This window comes from Salvelinus fontinalis, unplaced genomic scaffold (genome assembly GCF_029448725.1).
Source record: "Salvelinus fontinalis isolate EN_2023a unplaced genomic scaffold, ASM2944872v1 scaffold_0199, whole genome shotgun sequence".
Lineage (NCBI taxonomy): Eukaryota > Metazoa > Chordata > Actinopteri > Salmoniformes > Salmonidae > Salvelinus > Salvelinus fontinalis.
Genome location: NW_026600408.1, coordinates 70,312 through 97,179, shown reverse-complemented (window position 1 = coordinate 97,179; position 26,868 = coordinate 70,312). Strand labels below are relative to the sequence as shown.

The 26,868-nt window shown below is 50.9% G+C and overlaps 1 protein-coding gene across 2 annotated transcripts in view; it reads left to right on the top strand.

Moving 5' to 3' along the window:
* LOC129844364 (FMR1-interacting protein NUFIP1-like) overlaps positions 1-26,500 on the top strand; it is a 31,659-nt gene extending 5,159 nt beyond the window's left edge. For both annotated transcript variants that reach the window (XM_055912684.1, XM_055912683.1), the window contains exons 4-10: positions 10,647-10,709; positions 12,007-12,083; positions 19,596-19,688; positions 19,833-20,020; positions 21,736-21,867; positions 24,619-24,854; positions 25,269-26,500. In XM_055912684.1, the coding sequence (XP_055768659.1) occupies positions 10,647-10,709; positions 12,007-12,083; positions 19,596-19,688; positions 19,833-20,020; positions 21,736-21,867; positions 24,619-24,854; positions 25,269-25,640 (1,161 nt within the window). In that variant the 3' untranslated portion in view covers positions 25,641-26,500. The remainder of the gene's footprint in view (positions 1-10,646; positions 10,710-12,006; positions 12,084-19,595; positions 19,689-19,832; positions 20,021-21,735; positions 21,868-24,618; positions 24,855-25,268) is intronic.
* The last annotated feature ends 368 nt before the right edge of the window (positions 26,501-26,868 follow it).

Sequence of the window (26,868 nt, the reverse complement as noted above, 5' to 3'; positions counted from 1 at the left end):
GTACCGGTACAGAGTCAATGTGGAGGCTATATACAGGGTGTTACGGTACAGAGTCAATGTGGAGGCTATATACAGGGTGTTACGGTACAGAGTCAATGTGGAGGCTATATACAGGGTGTTACGGTACAGAGTCAATGTGGAGACTATATACAGGGTGTTACGGTACAGAGTCAATGTGGAGGCTATATACAGGGGGTACCGGTACAGAGTCAATGTGGAGGCTATATACAGGGGGGTACCGGTACAGAGTCAATGTGGAGGCTATATACTACAGGGTGTTACGGTACAGAGTCAATGTGGAGGCTATATACTACAGGGTGTTACGGTACAGAGTCAATGTGGAGACTATATACAGGGGGTACCGGTACTGAGTCAATGTGGAGGCTATATACAGGGTGTTACGGTACAGAGTCTATGTGGAGACTATATACAGGGTATTACGGTACAGAGTCAATGTGGAGACTATATACAGGGTATTACGGTACAGAGTCAATGTGGAGGCTATATACAGGGTGTTACGGTACAGAGTCAATGTGGAGGCTATATGCAGGGGGTACCGGTACAGAGTCAATGTGGAGGTTATATACAGGGGGTACCGGTACAGAGTCAATGTGGAGGCTATATACAGGGTGTTACAGTACAGAGTCAATGTGGAGGCTATATACAGGGTATTACGGTAGAGAGTCAATGTGGAGGCTATATACAGGGTGTACCAGTACAGAGTCAATGTGGAGGCTATATACAGGGTGTTACGGTACAGAGTCAATGTGGAGGCTATATACAGGGTGTTACGGTACAGAGTCAATGTGGAGGCTATATACAGGGGGTACTGGTACAGAGTCAATGTGGAGGTTATATACAGGGGGTACCAGTACAGAGTCAATGTGGAGGCTATGTACAGGGTGTACCAGTACAGAGTCAATGTGGAGGCTATATACAGGGTGTTACGGTACAGAGTCAATGTGGAGGCTATATACAGGGTGTTACGGTACAGAGTCAATGTGGAGGCTATATACAGGGGGTACTGGTACAGAGTCAATGTGGAGGTTATATACAGGGGGTACCGGTACAGAGTCAATGTGGAGGCTATATACAGGGGGTACCAGTACAGAGTCAATGTGGAGACTATATACAGGGTGTTACGGTACAGAGTCAATGTGGAGGCTATATACAGGGGGTCCCGGTACAGAGTCAATGTGGAGACTATATACAGGGTGTACCAGTACAGAGTCAATGTGGAGGCTATATACAGGGGGTACCAGTACAGAGTCAATGTGGAGACTATATACAGGGTGTTACGGTACAGAGTCAATGTGGAGGCTATATACAGGGTGTTACGGTACAGAGTCAATGTGGAGGCTATATACAGGGTGTTACGGTACAGAGTCAATGTGGAGGCTATATACAGGGGGTACCGGTACAGAGTCAATGTGGAGGCTATATACAGGGTGTTACGGTACAGAGTCAATGTGGAGGCTATATACAGGGGGTACCGGTACAGAGTCAATGTGGAGACTATATACAGGGGGTACCGGTACAGAGTCAATGTGGAGGCTATATACAGGGGGTACCGGTACAGAGTCAATGTGGAGGCTATATACAGGGGGTACCGGTACAGAGTCAATGTGGAGGATATATACAGGGGGTACCGGTACAGAGTCAATGTGGAGGCTAGATACAGGGGGTACCGGTACAGAGTCAAGGTGGAGGCTAGATACAGGGTGTTACGGTACAGAGTCAATGTGGAGGCTATATACAGGGGGTACCGGTACAGAGTCAATGTGGAGGCTATATACAGGGGGTACCAGTACAGAGTCAATGTGGAGACTATATACAGGGTGTTACGGTACAGAGTCAATGTGGAGGCTATATACAGGGGGTCCCGGTACAGAGTCAATGTGGAGGCTATATACAGGGTGTTACGGTACAGAGTCAATGTGGAGGCTATATACAGGGGGTCCCGGTACAGAGTCAATGTGGAGACTATATACAGGGTGTACCAGTACAGAGTCAATGTGGAGGCTATATACAGGGTGTTACGGTACAGAGTCAATGTGGAGGCTATATACAGGGTGTTACGGTACAGAGTCAATGTGGAGGCTATATACAGGGGGTACCGGTACAGAGTCAATGTGGAGGCTATATACAGGGTGTTACGGTACAGAGTCAATGTGGAGGCTATATACAGGGGGTACCGGTACAGAGTCAATGTGGAGACTATATACAGGGGGTACCGGTACAGAGTCAATGTGGAAGCTATATACAGGGGGTACCGGTACAGAGTCAATGTGGAGGCTATATACAGGGGGTACCGGTACAGAGTCAATGTGGAGGATATATACAGGGGGTACCGGTACAGAGTCAATGTGGAGGCTAGATACAGGGGGTACCGGTACAGAGTCAATGTGGAGGCTAGATACAGGGTGTTACGGTACAGAGTCAATGTGGAGGCTATATACAGGGGGTACCGGTACAGAGTCAATGTGGAGGCTATATACAGGGGGTACCGGTACAGAGTCAATGTGGAGGCTATATACAGGGGGTACCGGTACAGAGTCAATGTGTGGGGGCACCGGTTAGTTGAGGTAATATGTACATGTAGGTAGAGTTGTTAAAGTAACTGCATAGATGATAACAGAGTAGCAGCGGTGTAAAAGAGAGGGGGGGGAAATGCAAATAGTCTGGGTAGCCATTTGATTAGGTGTTCAGGAGTCTTATGGCTTGGGTGTAGAAGCTGTTTAGAAGCCTCTTGGACCTAGACTTGGCGCTCCGGTACCGCTTGCTGTGCGGTAGCAGAGATGACAGTATATGACTAGGGTGGCTGGAGTCTTTGGCAATTTTTAGGGCCTTCCTCTGACACCGCCTGGTATAAAGGTCCTGGATGGCAGGGAGCTTGGCCCAGGTGATGTACTGAGCCGTACTCACTACCCTCTAGTGCCTTGCGGTCGGAGGCCGAGCAGTTACCATACCAGGCAGTGATGCAACCAGTCAGGATGCTCTCGATGGTGCAGCTGTAGAACCTTTTGAGGATGTCAGGACCCATGACAAATCTTTTTCGTTTCCTGAGGGGGAATAGGCTTTGTCATGCCCTCTTCACGACTGCCTTGGTGTGCTTGGACAATGTTAGTTTGTTGTTGATGTGGTGACCAAGGAACTTGAAGCTCTCAACCTGCTCCACTAGAGCCCCGTAGATGAGAATGGGGGCGTGCTCGGTCCTCCTTTTCCTGTAGTCCACAATCATCTCCGTAGTCTTGGTTACGTTGAGGGGGAGGTTGTTGTTCTGGCACCACCCGGCCAGGTCTCTGACCTCCTCCCTATAGGCTGTCTCATCGTTGACCGTGATCAGTCCTACCACTGTTGTGTCATCAGCAAACGTAATGATGGTGTTGGAGTCGTGCCTGGCCGTGCCGTCATGAGGGAACAGGGAGTAAAGGAAGGGCCCCTGTGTTGAGGATCAGCGTGGCGGTTGTGTTGTTACCTACTCTTACCACCTGGGGGCGGCCCGTCAGGAAGTCCAGGATCCAGTTGCAGAGGGAGGTGTTCAGTCACAGGGTCCTTAGCTTAGTGATGAGCTTTGTGGGCACTATGGTGTTGAACGCTGAGCTGTAGTTAATGAATAGCATTCTCACATAGGTGTTCCTTTTGTCCAGCTGGGAAAGGGCAGTGTGGAGTGCAATAGAGATTGCGTCATCTGTGGATCTGTTTGGGCGGTATACAAATATGGAGTGGGTCTAGGGTTTCTGGGAGAATGGTGTTGATGTGAGCCATGACCAGCCTTTCAAAGCACTTCATGGCTACAGACGTGAGTGCTACGGGGCGGTAGTTGTTTAGGCAGGTTACCTTCGTGTTCTTGGCCACGGGTTCTATGGTGGTCTGCTTGTGTTAAAGGAATTTAATTATTTTATGTTCATCAATCAATTCAATTAAAACACTCTGCCCATTCATAATAATTTGTAAGATGCTTATTTGCATAAAATGGACAGAAACCAGTCTCAAAATCAATCAATCAATAGCGTTTATTCTTGAGAGTACTGACCATAGTACAATTTACATCAGGTTATATAATAATAATGACGTCATAGGTTTTAAAATGTCCTACCTCCTCTCAGATACAATGGTAATACAGTTCACAGCCTCCTTACATTGTCTGTCACCTGTTAAACAATATATGACCAGCCCAAGGTCTCTCGCCTCCCTGAGTAGAGACAGGTCTCTCCCCTCCCTGGGCCGAGACAGGTCTCTCCCCTCCCTGGGCCGAGACAGGTCTCTCCCCTCCCTGGGCCGAGACAGGTCTCTCCCCTCCCTGGGCCGAGACAGGTCTCTCCCCTCCCTGGGCCGAGACAGGTCTCTCCCCTCCCTGGGCCGAGACAGGTCTCTCCCCTCCCTGGGCCGAGACAGGTCTCTCCCCTCCCTGGGTCGAGACAGGTCTCTCCCCTCCCTGGGTAGAGACAGGTCTCTCCCCTCCCTGGGTAGAGACAGGTCTCTCCCCTCCCTGGGTAGAGACAGGTCTCTCCCCTCCCTGGGTCGAGACAGGTCTCTCCCCTCCCTGGGTCGAGACAGGTCTCTCCCCTCCCTGGGTCGAGACAGGTCTCCCCCCTCCCTGGGTAGAGACAGGTCTCTCACCTCCCTGGTAGAGACAGGTCTCTAACCTCCCTGGCAGAGACAGGTCTCTCCCCTCCCTGGGTAGAGACAGGTCTCTCCCCTCCCTGGGTAGAGACAGGTCTCCCCCCTCCCTGGGTAGAGACAGGTCTCCCCCCTCCCTGGGTAGAGACAGGTCTCTCCCCTCCCTGAGTAGAGACAGGTCTCTCCCCTCCCTGGGTAGAGACAGGTCGCTCCCCTCCCTGGGTAGAGACAGGTCTCTAACCTCCCTGGGCAGAGACAGGTCGCTCCCCTCCCTGGGCAGAGACAGGTCGCTCCCCTCCCTGGGCAGAGACAGGTCGCTCCCCTCCCTGAGTAGAGACAGGTCTCTCCCCTCCCTGAGTAGAGACAGGTCTCTCCCCTCCCTGAGTAGAGACAGGTCTCTCCCCTCCCTGAGTAGAGACAGGTCTCTAACCTCCCTGGGCAGAGACAGGTCTCTAACCTCCCTGGGCAGAGACAGGTCTCTAACCTCCCTGGGTAGAGACAGGTCTCTCCCCTCCCTGGGTAGAGACAGGTCTCTCCCCTCCCTGGGTAGAGACAGGTCTCTCCCCTCCCTGGGTAGAGACAGGTCTCTCCCCTCCCTGGGTCGAGACAGGTCTCTCCCCTCCCTGGGTCGAGACAGGTCTCTCCCCTCCCTGGGTCGAGACAGGTCTCTCCCCTCCCTGGGTCGAGACAGGTCTCTCCCCTCCCTGGGTCGAGACAGGTCTCTCCCCTCCCTGGGTCGAGACAGGTCTCTCCCCTCCCTGGGTCGAGACAGGTCTCTCCCCTCCCTGGGTCGAGACAGGTCTCTCCCCTCCCTGGGTCGAGACAGGTCTCTCCCCTCCCTGGGTCGAGACAGGTCTCTCCCCTCCCTGGGTCGAGACAGGTCTCTCCCCTCCCTGGGTCGAGACAGGTCTCTCCCCTCCCTGGGCCGAGACAGGTCTCTCCCCTCCCTGGGCAGAGACAGGTCTCTCCCCTCCCTGGGCAGAGACAGGTCTCTCCCCTCCCTGGGCAGAGACAGGTCTCTCCCCTCCCTGGGCAGAGACAGGTCTCTCCCCTCCCTGGGCAGAGACAGGTCTCTCCCCTCCCTGAGTAGAGACAGGTCTCTAACCTCCCTGAGCAGAGACAGGTCTCTAACCTCCCTGGGCAGAGACAGGTCTCTAACCTCCCTGGGCAGAGACAGGTCTCTCCCCTCCCTGGGCAGAGACAGGTCTCTCCCCTCCCTGGGCAGAGACAGGTCGCTCCCCTCCCTGGGCAGAGACAGGTCGCTCCCCTCCCTGGGCAGAGACAGGTCGCTCCCCTCCCTGGGCAGAGACAGGTCGCTCCCCTCCCTGGGCAGAGACAGGTCGCTCCCCTCCCTGGGCAGAGACAGGTCTCTAACCTCCCTGGGTAGAGACAGGTCTCTCCCCTCCCTGGGCAGAGACAGGATGTCCTGTGAGGAACACATCATTCCAGCCTGTCTGATGATGGGCAGAGACAGGATGTCCTGTAAGGAACACATCATTCCAGCCTGTCTGACGATGACTCCATTCTTTCTAACAAGGAACAGAAAATCCTTGTTTTAATTCTTAACTAAAACTCCACACATTATACTCAGTATTATGATTATAGTAAGAGTCATACATCCATACAGTAACATAGTCGTATTCTGTTTAGTTATAATTCTAAGTGAAATGTAGAAATAATTTAGTCATTATCAATAAAAATCCCATAACAGCTTGAAACATGTTGGTATTACAGACTCGGACAGGGAGAGGTTGAAAATGTCAGTGAAGACACTTGCCAGTGGGTCAGCGCATGCTCGCAGTACACGTCCTGGTAATCCGTCTGGCCCTGCGGCCTTGTGAATGTTGCTGTTTTAAGGTCTTACTCACATCGGCTGCGGAGAGTGTGATCACGGTCTTCCAGAACAGCTGGTGTTCTCATGCATGTTTCGGTCTTATTTGCCTCGAAGCGAGTATAGAAGTGGTTTAGTTCATGTCACTGGGCAGCTCTCGACTGTGCTTCCCTGATGTAGTCTGTAATTGTTTGCAAGATCTGCCACATCCCACGAGCGTCGGAGCCGGTGTAGAACGATTTGATCTTAGTCCTGTGTTGAAGCTTTACCTGTTTTAATGGTTCGTCAGTGGGCATAGCAGAATTTCTTGTAAGCTTCCGGGTTAGTCCTTCTCCTTGAAAGCGTTCGCTCTAGCCTTCAGCTCAGTGTGGATGTTGCCTGTAATCCATCTTCTGGTTGGGGTATGTACGGTCACTGTGGGGACATCGTTATTAATGCTGATGAAGCCAATGACTGATGTGGTGTACTCCTCAATGCCATCGGCGGAATCCCAGAACATATTCCAGTCAGCAAAACAGTCCTGCAGCTTAGCATCTGCGTCATCTGACCACTTTTTATTGATCTACTTACTGGTACTTCTTGCTTTAGTTTTTGCTGATAAGCAGGAATCAGGAGAATAGAATTATGGTCAGATTCGCCAAATGGAGGGAGGGAGAGCTTTGTATGTGTCTCTGTGTGTGGAGTAAAGGTGGTCCAGAGTTTTTTAAATTTAATTAATTTATTCCAGACGCCGCTGTTCTATCCTGCCGGTGCAGCGTATAACCAGCCAGCTGTATGTTGATAGTATCACAGCGTATAACCAGCCAGCTGTATGTTGATAGTGTCACAGCGTATAACCAGCCAGCTGTATGTTGATAGTATCACAGCGTATAACCAGCCAGCTGTATGTTGACAGTATCACAGCGTATAACCAGCCAGCTGTATGTTGATAGTGTCACAGCGTATAACCAGCCAGCTGTATGTTGATAGTATCACAGCGTATAACCAGCCAGCTGTATGTTGATAGTGTCACAGCGTATAACCAGCCAGCTGTATGTTGATAGTATCACAGCGTATAACCAGCCAGCTGTATGTTGATAGTATCACAGCGTATAACCAGCCAGCTGTATGTTGATAGTGTCACAGCGTATAACCAGCCAGCTGTATGTTGATAGTGTCACAGCGTATAACCAGCCAGCTGTATGTTGATAGTATCACAGCGTATAACCAGCCAGCTGTATGTTGATAGTGTCACAGCGTATAACCAGCCAGCTGTATGTTGATAGTGTCACAGCGTATAACCAGCCAGCTGTATGTTGATAGTATCACAGCGTATAACCAGCCAGCTGTATGTTGATAGTGTCACAGCGTATAACCAGCCAGCTGTATGTTGATAGTGTCACAGCGTATAACCAGCCAGCTGTATGTTGATAGTGTCACAGCCTGCCGGTGCAGCGTATAACCAGCCAGCTGTATGTTGATAGTGTCACAGCCTGCCGGTGCAGCGTATAACCAGCCAGCTGTATGGTGATAGTGTCACAGCCTGCCGGTGCAGCGTATAACCAGCCAGCTGTATGTTGATAGTATCACAGCGTATAACCAGCCAGCTGTATGTTGATAGTATCACAGCGTATAACCAGCCAGCTGTATGTTGATAGTGTCACAGCGTATAACCAGCCAGCTGTATGTTGATAGTGTCACAGCGTATAACCAGCCAGCTGTATGTTGATAGTGTCACAGCGTATAACCAGCCAGCTGTATGTTGATAGTGTCACAGCGTATAACCAGCCAGCTGTATGTTGATAGTGTCACAGCGTATAACCAGCCAGCTGTATGTTGATAGTATCACAGCGTATAACCAGCCAGCTGTATGTTGATAGTGTCACAGCCTGCCGGTGCAGCGTATAACCAGCCAGCTGTATGTTGATAGTGTCACAGCCTGCCGGTGCAGCGTATAACCAGCCAGCTGTATGGTGATAGTGTCACAGCCTGCCGGTGCAGCGTATAACCAGCCAGCTGTATGTTGATAGTATCACAGCGTATAACCAGCCAGCTGTATGTTGATAGTATCACAGCGTATAACCAGCCAGCTGTATGTTGATAGTGTCACAGCCTGCCGGTGCAGCGTATAACCAGCCAGCTGTATGTTGATAGTGTCACAGCCTGCCGGTGCAGCGTATAACCAGCCAGCTGTATGTTGACAGTATCACAGCGTATAACCAGCCAGCTGTATGTTGATAGTATCACAGCGTATAACCAGCCAGCTGTATGTTGATAGTATCACAGCGTATAACCAGCCAGCTGTATGTTGATAGTGTCACAGCGTATAACCAGCCAGCTGTATGTTGATAGTATCACAGCGTATAACCAGCCAGCTGTATGTTGATAGTGTCACAGCGTATAACCAGCCAGCTGTATGTTGATAGTGTCACAGCGTATAACCAGCCAGCTGTATGTTGATAGTATCACAGCGTATAACCAGCCAGCTGTATGTTGATAGTGTCACAGCGTATAACCAGCCAGCTGTATGTTGATAGTATCACAGCGTATAACCAGCCAGCTGTATGTTGATAGTGTCACAGCGTATAACCAGCCAGCTGTATGTTGATAGTATCACAGCGTATAACCAGCCAGCTGTATGTTGATAGTATCACAGCGTATAACCAGCCAGCTGTATGTTGATAGTGTCACAGCGTATAACCAGCCAGCTGTATGTTGATAGTATCACAGCGTATAACCAGCCAGCTGTATGTTGATAGTATCACAGCGTATAACCAGCCAGCTGTATGTTGATAGTGTCACAGCGTATAACCAGCCAGCTGTATATTGATAGTATCACAGCGTATAACCAGCCAGCTGTATGTTGATAGTGTCACAGCGTATAACCAGCCAGCTGTATGTTGATAGTGTCACAGCGTATAACCAGCCAGCTGTATGTTGATAGTATCACAGCGTATAACCAGCCAGCTGTATGTTGATAGTGTCACAGCGTATAACCAGCCAGCTGTATGTTGATAGTATCACAGCGTATAACCAGCCAGCTGTATGTTGATAGTGTCACAGCGTATAACCAGCCAGCTGTATGTTGATAGTGTCACAGCGTATAACCAGCCAGCTGTATGTTGATAGTGTCACAGCCTGCCGGTGCAGCGTATAACCAGCCAGCTGTATGTTGATAGTATCACAGCGTATAACCAGCCAGCTGTATGTTGATAGTGTCACAGCGTATAACCAGCCAGCTGTATGTTGATAGTATCACAGCGTATAACCAGCCAGCTGTATGTTGATAGTATCACAGCGTATAACCAGCCAGCTGTATGTTGATAGTGTCACAGCGTATAACCAGCCAGCTGTATGTTGATAGTATCACAGCGTATAACCAGCCAGCTGTATGTTGATAGTGTCACAGCGTATAACCAGACAGCTGTATGTTGATAGTGTCACAGCCTGCCGGTACAGCATATAACCAGCCAGCTGTATGTTGATAGTGTCACAGCGTATAACCAGCCAGCTGTATGTTGATAGTGTCCCAGCGTATAACCAGCCAGCTGTATGTTGATAGTGTCATCGTTCAGCCACGTCTCTCTGAAGCATCAGATGTTACAGTTTTGAATGTTCCGTTGGTTAATCTTCCGCGTAACTCATTGATTTTATTGTCCAAAGATGGCAGGTCTGCAGAACGGAAGGAAGTGGGGTTTTATTCCATCACCTACGAGTTTTCAGAAGGCTGTCCGCCCTTCGGCCCCTTTTTCTCCACCTCCTCTTCACGCAAATCACAGGGATCTGGGCCTGTTCCAGAGAAAGCACTTCCGTTGTTAGTCTACCTTTAGTAAAACGGGCAAAGCCTTGTGCTAGTCTACCTTTAGTAAAACGGGCAAAGCCTTGTGTTAGTCTACCTTTAGTAAAACAGGCAAAGCCTTGTGTTAGTCTACCTTTAGTAAAACAGGAAAAGCCTTGTGTTAGTCTACCTTTAGTAAAACAGGCAAAGCCTTGTGTTAGTCTACCTTTAGTAAAACGGGCAAAGCCTTGTGTTAGTCTCCCTTTAGTAAAACGGGCAAAGCCTTGTGCTAGTCTACCTTTAGTAAAACGGGCAAAGCCTTGTGTTAGTCTACCTTTAGTAAAACAGGCAAAGCCTTGTGTTAGTCTACCTTTAGTAAAACAGGCAAAGCCTTGTGTTAGACTGCCTTTAGTAAAAGAGACTTCTGTTTTATAGTGCTCGGTTGAAGACTGCCGCTTCACTGCTCATGAGAAGCTGGTCAACATTCACTGGAAAAATGTAAGTAGACCGCCAGCCTCGGCTATTACCCATCAACCCCTCTCATCTGTATAGAACCAAGCATTAACCTCTTCTGTATATTTTTTTTATTTTATTTAACCTTTATTTAACTAGGCAAGTCTGTTAAGAACAAATTCTTATTTACAATGACGGCCTAGCAAAAGGCCTCCTGCGGGGACTGGGGCCTGGGATTAAACATAAATACAGTATAAATATTTGACAAAGTGCACATCACAACAAGAGAGACAACATCACAACAAGAGAGACCTAAGACAACAACAACAAGTCAGCAACACATGACAACAACAACAACATGGTACAAACATTACTGGGTCAACAGTCAACAGCACAAACGTCAAGAATGTAGAGACAACATCACACAAAGCAGCCACAACTGTCACTGTTGCTTCTATACGTGTATTTCTATAAGCATTAACCTCCTCCTGTCTGGAACCATGTGTTTAACCTCCTCCTGTCTGGAACCATGTGTTTAACCTCCTCCTGTCTGGAACCATGCGTTTAACCTCCTCCTGTCTGGAACCATGCGTTTAACCTCCTCCTGTCTGGAACCATGCGTTTAACCTCCTCCTGTCTGGAACCATGTGTTTAACCTCCTCCTGTCTGGAACCATGTGTTTAACCTCCTCCTGTCTGGAACCATGCGTTTAACCTCCTCCTGTCTGGAACCATGCGTTTAACCTCCTCCTGTCTGGAACCATGCGTTTAACCTCCTCCTGTCTGGAACCATGTGTTTAACCTCCTCCTGTCTGGAACCATGTGTTTAACCTCCTCCTGTCTGGAACCATGTGTTTAACCTCCTCCTGTCTGGAACCATGTGTTTAACCTCCTCCTGTCTGGAACCATGTGTTTAACCTCCTCCTGTCTGGAACCATGTGTTTAACCTCCTCCTGTCTGGAACCATGTGTTTAACCTCCTCCTGTCTGGAACCATGTGTTTAACCTCCTCCTGTCTGGAACCATGTGTTTAACCTCCTCCTGTCTGGAACCATGTGTTTAACCTCCTCCTGTCTGGAACCATGTGTTTAACCTCCTCCTGTCTGGAACCATGTGTTTAACCTCCTCCTGTCTGGAACCATGTGTTTAACCTCCTGTACCATCTCCTGTAGAACCATGTGATTAATCTCCTCCTGTACCATCTCCTGTAGAACCATGTGTTTAACCTCCTGTACCATCTCCTGTAGAACCATGTGTTTAACCTCCTCCTGTCTGGAACCATGTGTTTAACCTCCTCCTGTCTGGAACCATGCGTTTAACCTCCTCCTGTACCATCTCCTGTAGAACCACGCCCCAGGGGCAAAGAGAATCAAGCTGGACACTCCAGAGGAGATTTCTAAATGGAGAGCGGAAAGGCGCAGGTCAGTAGAATGTTTTGTATATAGCCTCCACACTGACTCTGTACCGGTACCCCCTGTATATAGCCTCCACATTGACTCTGTACCGGTACCCCCTGTATATAGCCTCCACATTGACTCTGTACCGGTACCCACTGTATATAGCCTCCACATTGACTCTGTACCGTAACACCCTGTATATAGTCTCCACATTGACTCTGTACCAGTACCCCCTGTATATAGCCTCCACACTGACTCTGTACCGGTACCCCCTGTATATAGTCTCCACATTGACTCTGTACCAGTACCGCCTGTATATAGCCTCCACATTGACTCTGTACCGGTACCCCCTGTATATAGCCTCCATATTGACTCTGTACCGTAACACCCTGTATATAGCCTCCACATTGACTCTGTACCAGTACCCCCTGTATATAGCCTCCACATTGACTCTGTACCGGTACCCCCTGTATATAGCCTCCACATTGACTCTGTACCAGTACCCCCTGTATATAGCCTCCACATTGACTCTGTACTGTAACACCCTGTATATAGCCTCCACATTGACTCTGTACCGGTACCCCCTGTATATAGCCTCCACATTGACTCTGTACCGGTACCCCCTGTATATAGCCTCCACATTGACTCTGTACTGGTACCCCCTGTATATAGCCTCCACATTGACTCTGTACCGTAACACCCTGTATATAGCCTCCACATTGACTCTGTACCGATACCCCCTGTATATAGCCTCCACATTGACTCTGTACCGGTACCCCCTGTATATAGCCTCCACATTGACTCTGTACCGGTACCCCCTGTATATAGCCTCCACATTGACTCTGTACCGGTACCCCCTGTATATAGCCTCCACATTGACTCTGTACCGGTACCCCCTGTATATAGCCTCCACATTGACTCTGTACCGGTACCGCCTGTATATAGCCTCCACATTGACTCTGTACCGGTACCCCCTGTATATAGCCCCCACATTGACTCTGTACCGGTACCCCCTGTATATAGCCTCCACATTGACTCTGTACCGGTACCCCCTGTATATAGCCTCCACATTGACTCTGTACCGGTACCCCCTGTATATAGCCTCCACATTGACTCTGTACCGTAACACCCTGTATATAGCCTCCACACTGACTCTGTACCGGTACCCCCTGTATATAGCCTCCACATTGACTCTGTACCGTAACACCCTGTATATAGCCTCCACATTGACTCTGTACCGTAACACCCTGTATATAGCCTCCACATTGACTCTGTACCGTAACACCCTGTATATAGCCTCCACATTGACTCTGTACCGTAACCCCCTGTATATAGCCTCCACATTGACTCTGTACCGTTACCCCCTGTATATAGCCTCCACATTGACTCTGTACCGTAACACCCTGTATATAGCCTCCACATTGACTCTGTACCGGTACCCCCTGTATATAGCCTCCACATTGACTCTGTACCGGTACCCCCTGTATATAGCCTCCACATTGACTCTGTACCGTAACACCCTGTATCTAGCCTCCACATTGACTCTGTACCGGTACCCCCTGTATATAGCCTCCACATTGACTCTGTACCGGTACCCCCTGTATATAGCCTCCACATTGACTCTGTACCGGTACCCCCTGTATATAGTCTCCACATTGACTCTGTACCGGTACCCCCTGTATATAGCCTCCACATTGACTCTGTACCGGTACCCCCTGTATATAGCCTCCACATTGACTCTGTACCGGTACCCCCTGTATATAGCCTCCACATTGACTCTGTACCGGTACCCCCTGTATATAGCCTCCACATTGACTCTGTACCGGTACCCCCTGTATATAGCCTCCACATTGACTCTGTACCGGTACCCCCTGTATATAGCCTCCACATTGACTCTGTACCGTAACACCCTGTATATAGCCTCCACATTGACTCTGTACCAGTACCCCCTGTATATAGCCTCCACATTGACTCTGTACCGGTACCCCCTGTATATAGCCTCCACATTGACTCTGTACCGGTACCCCCTGTATATAGCCTCCACATTGACTCTGTACCGGTACCCCCTGTATATAGCCTCCACATTGACTCTGTACCGGTACCGCCTGTATATAGCCTCCACATTGACTCTGTACCGGTACCCCCTGTATATAGCCCCCACATTGACTCTGTACCGGTACCCCCTGTATATAGCCTCCACATTGACTCTGTACCGGTACCCCCTGTATATAGCCTCCACATTGACTCTGTACCGGTACCCCCTGTATATAGCCTCCACATTGACTCTGTACCGTAACACCCTGTATATAGCCTCCACACTGACTCTGTACCGGTACCCCCTGTATATAGCCTCCACATTGACTCTGTACCGTAACACCCTGTATATAGCCTCCACATTGACTCTGTACCGTAACACCCTGTATATAGCCTCCACATTGACTCTGTACCGTAACACCCTGTATATAGCCTCCACATTGACTCTGTACCGTAACACCCTGTATATAGCCTCCACATTGACTCTGTACCGTTACCCCCTGTATATAGCCTCCACATTGACTCTGTACCGTAACACCCTGTATATAGCCTCCACATTGACTCTGTACCGGTACCCCCTGTATATAGCCTCCACATTGACTCTGTACCGGTACCCCCTGTATATAGCCTCCACATTGACTCTGTACCGTAACACCCTGTATCTAGCCTCCACATTGACTCTGTACCGGTACCCCCTGTATATAGCCTCCACATTGACTCTGTACCGGTACCCCCTGTATATAGCCTCCACATTGACTCTGTACCGGTACCCCCTGTATATAGTCTCCACATTGACTCTGTACCGGTACCCCCTGTATATAGCCTCCACATTGACTCTGTACCGGTACCCCCTGTATATAGCCTCCACATTGACTCTGTACCGGTACCCCCTGTATATAGCCTCCACATTGACTCTGTACCGGTACCCCCTGTATATAGCCTCCACATTGACTCTGTACCGGTACCCCCTGTATATAGCCTCCACATTGACTCTGTACCGGTACCCCCTGTATATAGTCTCCACATTGACTCTGTACCGGTACCCCCTGTATATAGCCTCCACATTGACTCTGTACCGTAACACCCTGTATATAGTCTCCACATTGACTCTGTACCGTAACACCCTGTATATAGCCTCCACATTGACTCTGTACCGGTACCCCCTGTATATAGTCTCCACATTGACTCTGTACCGGTACCCCCTGTATATAGCCTCCACATTGACTCTGTACCGGTACCCCCTGTATATAACCTCCACATTGACTCTGTACCGGTACCCCCTGTATATAGCCTCCGCATTGACTCTGTACCGTAACACCCTGTATATAGCCTCCACATTGACTCTGTACCGGTACCCCCTGTATATAGCCTCCACATTGACTCTGTACCGGTACCCCCTGTATATAGCCTCCACATTGACTCTGTACCGGTACCCCCTGTATATAGTCTCCACATTGACTCTGTACCGGTACCCCCTGTATATAGCCTCCACATTGACTCTGTACCGGTACCCCCTGTATATAGCCTCCACATTGACTCTGTACCGGTACCCCCTGTATATAGCCTCCACATTGACTCTGTACCGGTACCCCCTGTATATAGCCTCCACATTGACTCTGTACCGGTACACCCTGTATATAGCCTCCACATTGACTCTGTACCGTACCACCCTGTATATAGCCTCCACATTGACTCTGTACCGTACCACCCTGTATATAGCCTCCACATTGACTCTGTACGGGTACCCCCTGTATATAGCCTCCACATTGACTCTGTACCGTAACACCCTGTATATAGCCTCCACATTGACTCTGTACCGTAACACCCTGTATATAGCCCCCACATTGACTCTGTACCGTAACACCCTGTCTATAGCCTCCACATTGACTCTGTACCGTAACACCCTGTATATAGCCTCCACACTGACTCTGTACCGGTACCCCCTGTATATAGCCTCCACATTGACTCTGTACCGGTACCCCCTGTATATAGCCTCCACACTGACTCTGTACCGGTACCCCCTGTATATAGCCTCCACATTGACTCTGTACCGGTACCCCCTGTATATAGCCTCCACATTGACTCTGTACCGGTACACCCTGTATATAGCCTCCACATTGACTCTGTACCGTAACACCCTGTCTATAGCCTCCACATTGACTCTGTACCGTAACACCCTGTATATAGCCTCCACATTGACTCTGTACCGGTACCCCCTGTATATAGACTCCACATTGACTCTGTACTGGTACCCCCTGTATATAGCCTCCACATTGACTCTGTACCGGTACACCCTGTATATAGCCTCCACATTGACTCTATACCGTAACACCCTGTATATAGCCTCCACACTGACTCTGTACCGTAACACCCTGTCTATAGCCTCCACATTGACTCTGTACCGTAACACCCTGTATATAGCCTCCACACTGACTCTGTACCGGTACCCCCTGTATATAGCCTCCACATTGACTCTGTACCGGTACCCCCTGTATATAGCCTCCACATTGACTCTGTACCGGTACACCCTGTATATAGCCTCCACATTGACTCTATACCGTAACACCCTGTATATAGCCCCCACATTGACTCTGTACCGTAACACCCTGTCTATAGCCTCCACATTGACTCTGTACCGTAACACCCTGTATATAGCCTCCACACTGACTCTGTACCGGTACCCCCTGTATATAGCCTCCACATTGACTCTGTACCGGTACCCCCTGTATATAGCCTCCACATTGACTCTGTACCGTAACACCCTGTATATAGCCTCCACATTGACTCTGTACCGGTACCCCCTGTATATAGCCTCCACACTGACTCTGTACCGGTACCCCCTGTATATAGCCTCCACATTGACTCTGTACCGGTACACCCTGTATATAGCCTCCACATTGACTCTATACCGTAACACCCTGTATATAGCCTCCACACTGACTCTGTACCGTAACACCCTGTCTATAGCCTCCACATTGACTCTGTACCGTAACACCCTGTATATAGCCTCCACACTGACTCTGTACCGGTACCCCCTGTATATAGCCTCCACATTGACTCTGTACCGGTACCCCCTGTATATAGCCTCCACATTGACTCTGTACTGGTACACCCTGTATATAGCCTCCACATTGACTCTATACCGTAACACCCTGTATATAGCCCCCACATTGACTCTGTACCGTAACACCCTGTCTATAGCCTCCACATTGACTCTGTACCGTAACACCCTGTCTATAGCCTCCACACTGACTCTGTACCGTAACACCCTGTATATAGCCTCCACACTGACTCTGTACCGGTACCCCCTGTATATAGCCTCCACATTGACTCTGTACCGTAACACCCTGTATATAGCCTCCACATTGACTCTGTACCGGTACCCCCTGTATATAGCCTCCACACTGACTCTGTACCGGTACCCCCTGTATATAGCCTCCACATTGACTCTGTACCGGTACCCCCTGTATATAGCCTCCACATTGACTCTGTACCGGTACACCCTGTATATAGCCTCCACATTGACTCTGTACCGTAACACCCTGTCTATAGCCTCCACATTGACTCTGTACCGGTACCCCCTGTATATAGCCTCCACATTGACTCTGTACCAGTACCCCCTGTAAATAGCCTCCACATTGACTCTGTACCGTAACACCCTGTATATAGCCTCCACATTGACTCTGTACCGTAACACCCTGTATATAGCCTCCACATTGACTCTGTACCGGTACCCCCTGTATATAGACTCCACATTGACTCTGTACTGGTACCCCCTGTATATAGCCTCCACATTGACTCTGTACCGGTACACCCTATATATAGCCTCCACATTGACTCTATACCGTAACACCCTGTATATAGCCTCCACACTGACTCTGTACCGTAACACCCTGTATATAGCCTCCACATTGACTCTGTACCGTAACACCCTGTATATAGCCTCCACATTGACTCTGTACCGTAACACCCTGTATATAGCCTCCACATTGACTCTGTACCGGTACCCCCTGTATATAGCCTCCACATTGACTCTGTACCGGTACCCCCTGTATATAGCCTCCACATTGACTCTGTACCGGTACCCCCTGTATATAGCCTCCACATTGACTCTGTACCGGTACCCCCTGTATATAGCCTCCACATTGACTCTCTACCATAACACCCTGTATATAGACTCCACATTGACTCTGTACCGGTACCCCCTGTATATAGCCTCCACATTGACTGTGTACCGGTACCCCCTGTATATAGCCTCCACATTGACTCTGTACCGTAACACCCTGTATATAGCCTCCACATTGACTCTGTACCGTAACACCCTGTTTATAGCCTCCACATTGACTCTGTACCGGTACCCCCTGTATATAGCCTCCACATTGACTCTGTACCGGTACCCCCTGTATATAGCCTCCACATTGACTCTGTACCGGTACACCCTGTATATAGCCTCCACATTGACTCTGTACCGGTAGCCCCTGTATATAGCCTCCACATTGACTCTGTACCGGTACCCCCTGTATATAGCCTCCACATTAACTCTGTACCGGTACCCCCTGTATATAGCCTCCACATTGACTCTGTACCGTAACACCCTCCACATTGGGGTATTTAGTTTTTTCCCCGCATGAAGAACCCATTTGAAATCCACATGGGCTTTCTGCAATCAGAGCGATGGCAGCTCTGATTGGTCAGCAGCAGGGCCAATAGCTAACCACATCCAATGGCAGCTCTGATTGGTCAGCAGCAGGGCCAATAGCTAACCACATCCAATGGCAGCTCTGATTGGTCAGCAGCAGGGCCAATAGCTAACCACATCCGATGGCAGCTCTGATTGGTCAGCAGCAGGGCCAATAGCTAACCACATCCAATGGCAGCTCTGATTGGTCAGCAGCAGGGCCAATAGCTAACCACATCCGATGGCAGCTCTGATTGGTCAGCAGCAGGGCCAATAGCTAACCACATCCGATGGCAGCTCTGATTGGTCAGCAGCAGGGCCAATAGCTAACCACATCCGATGGCAGCTCTGATTGGTCAGCAGCAGGGCCAATGGCGTACAGAAGTATCATCAGCATATAGATGAATGTTACAGGTTTTTGCAGATGTACCAATATTATTATATTTATATTATTATATAAATAGTAAAGAGGACGGGTCCCAAAATGATGATGCAGTACCCTAGACCACTGCGCCACCCGGGAGGCCAATATTATTATATAAATAGTAAAGAGGACGGGTCCCAAAATCAACCCTCTGGGCGCGAACCCAGAGACTCTGGACCACGGGAGGCCAATATTATTATATAAATAGTAAAGAGGACGGGTCCCAAAATCAACCCTCTGGGCGCGAACGCAGAGACTCTAGACCACGGGAGGCCAATATTATTATATAAATAGTAAAGAGGACGGGTCCCAAAATCAACCCTTGAAGGAAACACTTTTTAGTAATTTCAAGGTCACGTGACACTATCAGAAAGCACAACATCAGTCTCTTTGTGTACAGGAACTACCCAACCCTGGTGAACGTGGAGAAGAGGAGGAAAGTGATGGATGCCAGGGAGGAGACTGGCGCGGTGCTGGAAACGGCTCAGTTTGGGTACGTCTACTTTCTTCTTCCTACGTTTTATTGGTTGGTACAAGTTAGGTTACAAATACAACAGGATGATATTCTACTGATGCACAAGTTTCCTCCAGGACCTACCCTGAACTATTAAGGTCACGCTGTGTGTCCTGTTGTTAGGAGGATGAGGGGTAGAGGTCGTGGACAGCGTGGTGGAAGGTTCCAGAGGGGCAGATGGGCCAGACCGGGTCCTCATCCGTCAGAGAGACCACCACACCCCACTCAAACCCCCACGGAGAGGCCTCCACCCCTCACTCAGTTCCCCAGGGACGGAGACCCTCTGGGGGCTCTGGCCAACAGTGACCCAGGTCAGTGATCCAGGAACCTGCCAGAGACAAGCTTTTTAAAGGTCCCTAATGTCTGTCCCTGTATACACAACCCCTGTAGACTCTGACCCTTCCTCTGACCTCTGTAGACTCTGACCCTTCCTCTGACCTCTGTAGACTCTGACCCTTACTCTGACCTCTGTAGACTCTGACCCTTCCTCTGACCTCTGTAGACTCTGACCTCTGTAGACTCTGACCCTTCCTCTGTAGACTCTGACCCTTACTCTGACCTCTGTAGACTCTGACCTCTGTAGACTCTGACCCTTCCTCTGACCCTTCCTCTGACCCCTGTAGACTCTGACCCTTCCTCTGACCCCTGTTGACTCTGACCTCTGACCTCTGTAGACTCTGACCTCTGTAGACTGACCCTTCCTCTGACCCCTGTAGACTCTGACCTCTGTAGACTCTGACCCTTCCTCTGACCTCTGTAGTCTCTGACCCTTACTCTGACCTCTGTAGACTCTGACCTCTGTAGACTCTGACCCTTCCTCTGACCCTTCCTCTGACCTCTGTAGACTCTGACCCCTGTAGACTCTGACCTCTGTAGACTCTGACCCTTACTCTGACCCCTGTAGACTCTGACCTCTGTAGACTCTGACCTTTACTCTGACCCTTACTCTGACCTTTACTCTGACCCTTACTCTGACCTCTGTTGACTCTGACCTCTGTAGACTCTGACCCTTACTCTGACCTCTGTAGACTCTGACCCTTACTCTGACCCTTACTCTGACCTCTGTAGACTCTGACCCTTACTCTGACCCTTACTCTGACCCTTACTCTGACCTCTGTAGACTCTGACCCTTACTCTGACCCTTACTCTGAGCCCTGTAGACTCTGACCCTTACTCTGACCCTTACTCTGACCCCTGTAGACTCTGACCCTTACTCTGACCCTTACTGAGCCCTGTAGACTCTGACCCTTACTCTGACCCTTACTCTGAGCCCTGTAGACTCTGACCCTTACTCTGACTCTTACTCTGACCTCTGTAGACTCTGACCCTTACTCTGACCTTTACTCTGACCCTTACTCTGACCCTTACTCTGACCCCTGTAGACTCTGACCCTTACTCTGACCTCTGTTGACTCTGACCTCTGTTGACTCTGACCTCTGTAGACTCTGACCTCTGTTGACTCTGACCCTTACTCTGACCTCTGTAGACTCTGACCCCTGTAGACTCTGACCTCTGTTGACTCTGACCCTTCCTCTGACCCCTGTAGACTCTGACCTCTGACCTCTGTAGACTCTGACCCCTGTTGACTCTGACCCTTACTCTGACCCCTGTTGACTCTGACCTCTGACCCCTGTTGACTCTGACCCCTGTTGACTCTGACCCCTGTAGACTCTGACCCCTGTAGACTCTGACCCCTGTAGACTCTGACCTCTGTAGACTCTGACCCCTGTAGACTCTGACCCCTGTTGACTCTGACCTCTGTAGACTCTGACCCCTGTAGACTCTGACCCCTGTTGACTCTGACCCTTACTCTGACCCCTGTTGACTCTGACCCCTGTAGACTCTGACCCCTGTAGACTCTGACCCCTGTAGACTCTGACTTCTGTAGACTCTGACCCCTGTTGACTCTGACCTCTGACTCCTGTAGACTCTGACCCCTGTAGACTCTGACCCCTGTAGACTCTGACCTCTGTAGACTCTGACCCTTACTCTGACCCCTGTTGACTCTGACCTCTGACCTCTGTAGACTCTGATACAGAGGAGCCAGCCAGTGGAGGTGGGGTGACTGTGGCCCCTAAACAAATGACATCCGGGCTGGGATCTCTGATGGCCAGCTACGGCTCCATGACGGACAGCGACAGCGACCAGGAACCACAAGGTGAGCTTTAAATGTCAGCTGTCTGTGTCCCCCGTATGGAGGCCTGTTGTCCCCCGTATGGAGGCCTGTTGTCCCCGTATGGAGGCCTGTTGTCCCCGTATGGAGGCCTGTTGTCCCCCGTATGGAAGCCTGTTGTCCCCCGTATGGAAGCCTGTTGTCCCCCGTATGGAGGCCTGTTGTCCCCCGTATGGAGGCCTGTTGTCCCCCGTATGGAGGCCTGTTGTCCCCCGTATGGAGGCCTGTTGTCCCCGTATGGAGGCCTGTTGTCCCCGTATGGAGGCCTGTTGTCCCCGTATGGAGGCCTGTTGTCCCCCGTATGGAGGCCTGTTGTCCCCGTATGGAGGCCTGTTGTCCCCGTATGGAGGCCTGTTGTCCCCCGTATGGAGGCCTGTTGTCCCCCGTATGGAGGCCTGTTTTCCCCCGTATGGAGGCCTGTTGTCCCCCCGTATGGAGGCCTGTTGTCCCCCCGTATGGAGGCCTGTTGTCCCCCCGTATGGAGGCCTGTTGTCCCCCCGTATGGAGGCCTGTTGTCCCCCCGTATGGAGGCCTGTTGTCCCCCGTATGGAGGCCTGTTGTCCCCCGTATGGAGGCCTGTTGTCCCCCGTATGGAGGCCTGTTGTCCCCCGTATGGAGGCCTGTTGTCCCCCGTATGGAGGCCTGTTGTCCCCCCGTATGGAGGCCTGTTGTCCCCCCGTATGGAGGCCTGTTGTCCCCCCGTATGGAGGCCTGTTGTCCCCCCGTATGGAGGCCTGTTGTCCCCCCGTATGGAGGCCTGTTGTCCCCCGTATGGAGGCCTGTTGTCCCCCGTATGGAGGCCTGTTGTCCCCCGTATGGAGGCCTGTTGTCCCCCGTATGGAGGCCTGTTGTCCCCCGTATGGAGGCCTGTTGTCCCCCGTATGGAGGCCTGTTGTCCCCCGTATGGAGGCCTGTTGTCCCCCCGTATGGAGGCCTGTTGTCCCCCCGTATGGAGGCCTGTTGTCCCCCCGTATGGAGGCCTGTTGTCCCCCCGTATGGAGGCCTGTTGTCCCCCGTATGGAGGCCTGTTGTCCCCCCGTATGGAGGCCTGTTGTCCCCCCGTATGGATGCCTGTTGTCCCCCGTATGGAGGCCCGTTGTCCCCCGTATGGAGGCCCGTTGTCCCCCGTATGGAGGCCCGTTGTCCCCCGTATGGAGGCCCGTTGTCCCCCGTATGGAGGCCCGTTGTCCCCCGTATGGAGGCCCGTTGTCCCCCCGTATGGAGGCCCGTTGTCCCCCCGTATGGAGGCCCGTTGTCCCCCCGTATGGAGGCCCGTTGTCCCCCCGTATGGAGGCCCGTTGTCCCCCGTATGGAGGCCCGTTGTCCCCCGTATGGAGGCCCGTTGTCCCCCCCGTATGGAGGCCCGTTGTCCCCCCCGTATGGAGGCCCGTTGTCCCCCGTATGGAGGCCCGTTGTCCCCCGTATGGAGGCCTGTTGTCCCCCGTATGGAGGCCTGTTGTCCCCCCGTATGGAGGCCTGTTGTCCCCCCGTATGGAGGCCTGTTGTCCCCCCGTATGGAGGCCTGTTGTCCCCCCGTATGGAGGCCTGTTGTCCCCCCGTATGGAGGCCTGTTGTCCCCCGTATGGAGGCCTGTTGTCCCCCGTATGGAGGCCTGTTGTCCCCCGTATGGAGGCCTGTTGTCCCCCCGTATGGAGGCCTGTTGTCCCCCCGTATGGAGGCCTGTTGTCCCCCCGTATGGAGGCCTGTTGTCCCCCCGTATGGAGGCCTGTTGTCCCCCCGTATGGAGGCCTGTTGTCCCCCGTATGGAGGCCTGTTGTCCCCCGTATGGAGGCCTGTTGTCCCCCGTATGGAGGCCTGTTGTCCCCCGTATGGAGGCCTGTTGTCCCCCGTATGGAGGCCTGTTGTCCCCCGTATGGAGGCCTGTTGTCCCCCGTATGGAGGCCTGTTGTCCCCCCGTATGGAGGCCTGTTGTCCCCCCGTATGGAGGCCTGTTGTCCCCCCGTATGGAGGCCTGTTGTCCCCCCGTATGGAGGCCTGTTGTCCCCCGTATGGAGGCCTGTTGTCCCCCCGTATGGAGGCCTGTTGTCCCCCCGTATGGAGGCCCGTTGTCCCCCGTATGGAGGCCCGTTGTCCCCCGTATGGAGGCCCGTTGTCCCCCGTATGGAGGCCCGTTGTCCCCCGTATGGAGGCCCGTTGTCCCCCGTATGGAGGCCCGTTGTCCCCCCGTATGGAGGCCCGTTGTCCCCCCGTATGGAGGCCCGTTGTCCCCCCGTATGGAGGCCCGTTGTCCCCCCGTATGGAGGCCCGTTGTCCCCCCGTATGGAGGCCCGTTGTCCCCCGTATGGAGGCCCGTTGTCCCCCGTATGGAGGCCCGTTGTCCCCCCCGTATGGAGGCCCGTTGTCCCCCCCGTATGGAGGCCCGTTGTCCCCCCGTATGGAGGCCCGTTGTCCCCCCGTATGGAGGCCCGTTGTCCCCCCGTATGGAGGCCCGTTGTCCCCCGTATGGAGGCCCGTTGTCCCCCGTATGGAGGCCCGTTGTCCCCCGTATGGAGGCCCGTTGTCGCCCGTATGGAGGCCCGTTGTCCCCCGTATGGAGGCAACAAATAGAAGACGTCGCCAATGATTCCAGTGTTTTACTATGGACTTGTTGTTGAATCTGAACGTAAGACCTAAAAACAGTTTTTAAAATACTATGACGTCTGACTTGTTACTTGTCATTTTAGCTTTAATATTTTTTGACTTTCATTATATTTCATTACTCAACACGTGTCTCAGTCCTGCCCATCCAGAGGACAAGTCAGCTGCTGAAGGAGAACCAGGCAATGCTGAAGGCTCTGCCAGCCAAGCCCCAGAACAGTGCTTCATCTGGGGCTAAGAGACTCTACCCTGAGCCCCCCCGGGAACCACAGCCTGGGTCTGGTCCTCATAGACCTGGTAGGGGGAGAGGAGCGAGAGGAGGACGAAACAACATGGACACCCCCCAACAGCGCCGCGCCACTCTGCTTGAGATGGTAAGACACCGGTAAAGAGGCAACGAGGGACAACTGATTTTACAGTGTTGAGATAAAAGATAAACATTTACGCCTGTATTGTGAATGTAGTTAGCATGTGTAGGTAGCATGTGTAGGTAGCGTGTGTAGGTAGCGTGTGTAGGTAGCGTGTGTAGTTAGCATGTGTAGGTAGCATGTGTAGGTAGCATGTGTAGGTAGCATGTGTAGTTAGCATGTGTAGTTAGCATGTGTAGGTAGCGTGTGTAGGTAGCGTGTGTAGTTAGCGTGTGTAGGTAGCGTGTGTAGGTAGCGTGTGTAGGTAGCGTGTGTAGGTAGCGTGTGTGGTTAGCATGTGTAGGTAGCATGTGTAGGTAGCATGTGTAGTTGGCATTTTTTCTACCTGCTGAATTGTTCTATGACCCCTGACCTTTACAGTTACTGGCCCCAGACATCCGCCATGAGAGGAACGTGCTCCTGCAGTGTGTTCGCTACATTGTCCGAAACAACTTCTTTGTAGTGGAGGGTCAAACTCAGGACCAGGATGGAACTCTGGGCAGAACAGGGACCACAGGTGACCCTGACCTTGACCTCCAGACACAGGAAGTGAGAGCAGATGATCAGAGAGCAGATGATCTCCCAGCTACCGCTCTGGTTGGTCCAGATGAAAGAGGTGACCAGGTGAGGTCATCACTAGAAGGTACCCAGAAACCACCAGTCTGTCAGGGACCTTCAGAGGTGGACATTTTGAATGATGTCCATCCTGAGGAGATGCCAGATGCCGCCTCAAACCCTGATGTCGTATCTTAGCTGAAGTCTAACCCTGAGGTCCGGGGGACTGTGTCTGAGCAGTCTGGAGCCCAACAAGTGGGAGAAGACCAGAGCATGGAGGAGAACACACAGAGTGGACCAGCCTGCTCACAGTCACATCCCCTCCAGGAAACCACAATGGACTGGGCTTTGAATGCTAGTTATGGAGATGGTCACCCTGCAGACCACTCCCAGACCTCCGTCCCCAACTATGAGGATGAAGTCTGGGAGACCCAAGACCCCTGAAGTCACCTTGACCCTTCAATCAAGACTGTCACCTTGACCCTTCAATCAAGACTGTCACCTTGACCCCTGACGTTTCCTTGACCCTTCAATCAAGACTGTCACCTTGACCCTTCAATCAAGACTGTCACCTTGACCCCTGACGTTTCCTTGACCCTTCAATCAAGACTGTCACCTTGACCCTTCAATCAAGACTGTCACCTTGACCCCTGACGTTGCCTTGACCCTTCAATCAAGACGGTCACCTTGACCCCTGACGTTGCCTTGACCCTTCAATCAAGACTGTCACCCTAAAAGCAGATTTATACTTGATCCAGAAATGCGGTCCGGAGGCTCTGTACAGTTGCGTTATTTTGAGTTTGAGTTTTTACAGAGACAGTGCACATTATTCAACGTTTCATCATCGCTATGCAAACAAGCCTGATTTCTGCGACAATTTCTCCGTTTACACAAGTTTTTAGTTTAGCTAATAAAATGAAAACATAACTTCAAACTACTTTTGGGTCCTTCGTTAATATTACAGCATGAAATCCATGTCTTAAACGTCGCTACGTTTTGTAAATAGTGAAGAACATCGTGTAATCTGATTGACGTATTAAAGTTACTCATCTTACAGATCACGAAGTCAGATCATTTCCATTCATATATGATTCAGTTTGTCATACACTGGCTGTCATGTTTTTATTTGAACCCTGATCTACAGTGGAATCATCTAATTTCAGTCCTTTTATTAGGATTCATTTTGTTCTCTCTCTCGTAGCTCATTAGCGCACCCTTGTGGTTGAAATGTATATGTATCTATTTTATGTCCTAGGATACAACAATTCATGTACAACTAATACCATCAAAGGATACCTTACAAATATGAACACGTTGTAAAACAGCTGTGAAAACCAAACCCGGCAATATTTACTTGGCATTCGTTTACTTTCACAGATTTCTTGGTTTACTCACATGGCAATCATAGACCCATTCTGGGGTGTGG